The 4,859-nt window shown below is 44.6% G+C and overlaps 1 protein-coding gene across 3 annotated transcripts in view; it reads right to left on the bottom strand.

Annotated features, from left to right (window-relative positions):
- ppp1r32 (protein phosphatase 1, regulatory subunit 32) overlaps positions 1–4,859 on the bottom strand; it is a 151,918-nt gene that overhangs the window by 96,096 nt on the left and 50,963 nt on the right. For all 3 annotated transcript variants that reach the window (XM_043705996.1, XM_043705998.1, XM_043705995.1), the window contains one exon: positions 2,412–2,475. In XM_043705996.1, coding sequence (XP_043561931.1) covers positions 2,412–2,475 — 64 coding nt within the window. The remainder of the gene's footprint in view (positions 1–2,411; positions 2,476–4,859) is intronic.

Raw genomic sequence — 4,859 nt, 5'->3', positions numbered from 1 at the left:
CAGCCATCTCTGCTTAGTTAATTACTTTATTACTTTGTATAGGTTTGAATTAAAATACTTTCTGATACCTCTCTGCTATCGTCTTTTTCTAAAAACCAATTAATAGATAAACCATAAAAAGTAAACTTTTAACCATTCACCGATAAAGAAATAGAAAATCCTTACCTTAACAAACCAGAGTCCTATTTTTGGTTAGAGGAGGGGGGGGCGGAGGGGGTGGGAGACACAACACGTGTAGTGTCTCGGGTTCAGCCTCTGCCCAGATATATTACCGGCAGTCCCCTGGTCGTCACTCCCACTCTTCCTACTTGTTAACTAGGTTAGAGGAGGAGGGTGGGTGGGAGACACTACAGTAGTAGAGTCTCGGTTTTAGCCGCCTTGCTGATATTTATGGTCACTTCCTCCTCTGCTCCCGCTCCTTCTCCACTGCTGCTCACACTTAAAATGGCCGTTGGCATCGAAGGGTGAGTACTTATACTCACTGCTTACCTTCCCGGCTACCCCTCTGGTCCTCATCACTTCCTCCGCTGCTCCCGCTCCTTCTGTGAAAAACACCGCTGCCCGCTACCGGTAAGTAATTTTAATAAAAACTGCCTTACCTTATCTGCAGTCTTCCAAGTTCGTCCTACCTCCGCTGCTGCTCACATTTAAAATCTATCTGTCTGTCTATCTGTCTGTCTGTCTATCTATCTACATTTCTATCTGTCTATCCGTCTGCCCATCTATCTATCTGTCTGTCTGTCTGTCTATCTATCTAGCCATTTGTCTATCTATCTATCTACAAAAGTCAACAAATTTAATCAGGATCAGAGATGGACCTGGGACAACCTTTATCTAAGCCACTAAGCCTTTCATTGTCTTAACCAGCTTTTCCACAGAGGAATTAGAAGAAAGATTATTTGCAAAAGAGAATTGAGTTTTGCATTTATTCAGCTCCACTTTCTTATAAATAGAGTGGTCAAACATAATTTCATACTCGGATAAAAGCTGTCAGAATATAAATGTATTTTACATTGATTTTCCATGACACGTGGTGAAGCTGAATATTTATCTCTGAAAACTTTAATATTGAATTTACATATTGCCTCTACAATAAAGTTGTGTTGCAGTGGAGTTGGTCATTGATCTTACGGTGTAAGTACAGTGTTTGCAAATTTTTTAATGTGGCCCAGAGACCTCATCATTTTTCTTTTTCAAATTACTGAAGTCCATAACAGATTTTTGTTTTGTTTGTTTGCTTCTGGCATACTTTGTGGGAATGATTACCATGATCACAAAATGTAGTAATACCATAAATACATTTAAAAATATTGTTTTCAGTCAGTCAATTATTTGATTACATTTATTAAGGAACAAAATCTCACATGCTAATAATGATCACACAATCATTCTGGTTTCTGGTCCTGTTTTTCAAGTAATCTCAGTGGGCAGCAGGCATCATGTGATGAATTAATTTTGTTACTTTTCCATAACCAAAACTTGATTCCATCATCATTGCAAACTATCACTTTTTCCAAATTCTTCTACAAATGATGTGGAGGAGTCAGTGTTGGACTGACGTGGACAAAGTTAAAAATCACACAACACCAGGTTATAGTTCAACAGGTTTATTTGGAAGCACTAGCTTTCATAGCACTGGTCCTTCATCAGGTAGCTGTGGAATGGGATGATAAAACACAGAATCTATAGCAGAAGAAATTGCTATAAATTCTGTGTCTTATGATCCCATTCCACAACTAACTGATGAAGAAGCAGCGCTATGAAAGCTAGTGGTTCCAAATAAACCTGTTGGACTATAGCCTGCTGTTGTGTGATTTTAATTTCCTGTACAAAGTTATTGAATATATTAGTTGCCTCCAAAATCCATGCCCATCTTTCCCAGAATCTCAGTCAGGTTCCTGCCCAACACTGTACTGAAAGAGTTGTAGCAAAACTACAAAGGGCATTTTATGTGACTATGGGAAAGGTAAGTTTTCCTTATTCTCTCTTCTTGAATTGTCTTCAGTCTTTGAAATGGGGAATTATATTACGCTCCACTGACGTGCTCCACTGTAATTCAGCTGGGTGAGGCTACACTGGTCGGTTTCCAATCTTATGTATCTCAAGAAAGCCAAAAAAGTATCTCCTCCTGCATTGTTACTTCTGGTGCCCCCCCTCCCCCCCACACACACACACACACACAAAATCCCATTCTTTACACCCACCCACTGCAAATCCTCATTTGCTTGCTTCCACTCAGCAACGACACCCAAAAACACAGCATCATATTTTATATGTAGGCTGGCAAAGGTCCACTGTCACCCATGTTTTCTCTTTGCACCATTAGCTTTTGCAGCTGTTGCAGAGACTAGTAGTGCATCTCTGGGCTTTAAAAAGCAATATGAATATTTCAATACCTTATGGTTATATACCTGGCAAATCCAATGGTTTGAGTTTGTATTTAGTACTGTATTCTGTGGACATGTAGCTTGGTCCCTAAAGCAGAAAGAGGAATTGTCATTAGATTTCAAGAACCAATATCCTTCAAATATCTTTAAAAACCAAGTATCTTAAAGAACAAAAGGAGGGTGAGGAACAACCATTTTTTTTTCAATTTTCTATATTTGGATTGTGGACTAAAATGGGAAATGTCCTGTTTCAAAAGCCAAGGATTGTTCAAGCTTTGCTGCAGTTTTTAAAAGCATGTAACCTGACTCTCATTGTCAGTACTGTTTACACGGCTGCTTGTTCAAGCAGTAATGGAAGCTGAGCTGTCAGATAAAATGGAGCTGAGGGATATATACTAACGAAGTTTTGGCTAACAACAAATAGCTGAATGGTCTGTGGAGTAGTGACCAGTTACAGATGACAAACGTCCTCTGCCTGCAGCAACAAGGTTATTGGCTCCCAGGCAGCTGGATAGCTTATGGGTGTGAACGTTTGGCAAAAGTACTTGGAGCTCCACAAAAGCAGGAACTGTCTCTTTTCTCTACAGTCAAAAGCATCTTCCAAGCTTGAAGTTAGTTTATTTATCTTCAACAGTTACTCTAAGATGTGACTTATAATTTATAAGCCAAAGACAATCATAATCGTGAAGGAATCTCCCTGTGCCTCCTGCAAACAAATGACAGAGAAAGAAGATTGAGAAACTGCATTCTGATCAGCAAAAGAATCATTTCAATGAACCCTACAGATTAGAACCATTGAACTGCCTTCTCAGTCTTCCCACTGTACATAACACCTGTAATTTGTCTGATATCTACGCGTCTGTATGAGTGTGCAGAGAGTGAGTATATAAGTGGATTAGATGTTTTAACTGGTGGAGATATACTGCATCCACCTGGACACCCCACGCTGGCCTATTACCTGCCCTCGACCTCTTCATTTCCAACTGCCGCCGGGACATTAACCGCCTCAACCTGTCTACCTCCCTCCCCCACTCCAACCTCTCACCCTCACAACGCGCAGCCCTTCAATCCCTCTGCTCCAATCACGACCTCACCATCAAGCCAGCAGATAAAGGGGTGTAGTGGTAGTCTGGCGCACTGACCTCTACACCGCTGAAGCCAAACGCCAACTCGAGGACACCTCTTCCTACCGCTCCCTCGACCATGACCCCACCCCCCATCACCAAACCATCATTACCCAGACCATACAGAACCTCATCACCTCAGGAGATCTCCCACCCACAGCTTCCAACCTCATAGTCCGGGAACCCCGCACTGCCCGGTTCTACCTCCTTCCCAAGATGCACAAGCCTGACCACCCTGGCCGACCCATTGTCTCAGCATGCTTCTGCTCCAATGAACTCATTTCTACCTACCTTGACACTGTCCTATCCCCCCTAGTCCAGGAACTCCCCACATATGTTCGAGACACCACCCACGCCCTCCACCTCCTCCAAGACTTCCGTTTCCCCGGCCCCCAACATCTCATCTTCACCATGGATATCCAATCCCTCTACACCTCCATCCGCCATAGTGACGACCTACTTGACACTGACATTTTTTACAAACCCACCGACTCCCACAGCTACCTGGATTACACCTCTTCCCACCCTACCTCTTGCAAAAATGCCATTCCGTATTCCCAAATCCTCCACCTCCACTGTATCTGCTCCCAGGAGGACCAGGTCCACCACAGAACAAACCAGATGGCCTCCTTCTTTAGAGACCGCAATTTCCCTTCCCATGTGGTTAAAGATGCCCTCCAACGCATCTCGTCCACATCCCGCACCTCCGCCCTCAGACCCCACCCCTCCAACCGTAACAAGGACAGGACGCCCCTGGTTCTCACCTTCAAGCTTACCAACCTTCGCATAAACCAAATCATCCGTCGACATTTCTGCCACCTCCAAAAAGATCCCATCACCAGGGATATATTTCCCTCCCCACCCCTTTCCGCCTTCCGCAAAGACCGTTCCCTCCGTGACTACCTGGTCAGGACCACGCCACCCGACAACCCACCCTCCCATCCTGGCACCTTCCCCCGCCACCGCAGGAATTGCAAAACCTGTGCGCACACCTCCTCACTCACCTCTATCCAAGGCCCTAAAGGAGCCTTCCACATCCATCAAAGTTTTACCTGCAATTCCACCAATATCATTTACTGTATCCGTTTCTCCCGATGCAGTCTCCTCTACACTGGGGAGACTGGACACCTCCTAGCAGAGCGCTTTAGGGAACATCTCCGGGACACCCGCACCAATCAACCACACCGCCCTGTGCCCCAACATTTCAACTCCCCCTCCCACTCTGCCGAGGACATGGAGGTCCTGGGCCTCCTTCACCGCTGCTCCCTCACCTCCAGATGCCTGGAGGAAGAATGCCTCATCTTTCGCCTTGGAACACTTCAACCCCAGGGCATCAATGTGGACTTCA

This window comes from Chiloscyllium plagiosum, chromosome 16 (genome assembly GCF_004010195.1).
Source record: "Chiloscyllium plagiosum isolate BGI_BamShark_2017 chromosome 16, ASM401019v2, whole genome shotgun sequence".
NCBI lineage: Eukaryota > Metazoa > Chordata > Chondrichthyes > Orectolobiformes > Hemiscylliidae > Chiloscyllium > Chiloscyllium plagiosum.
The sequence above is the reverse complement of the archived record's forward strand: the minus strand, read 5'-3'. Positions and strand labels throughout refer to the sequence as shown.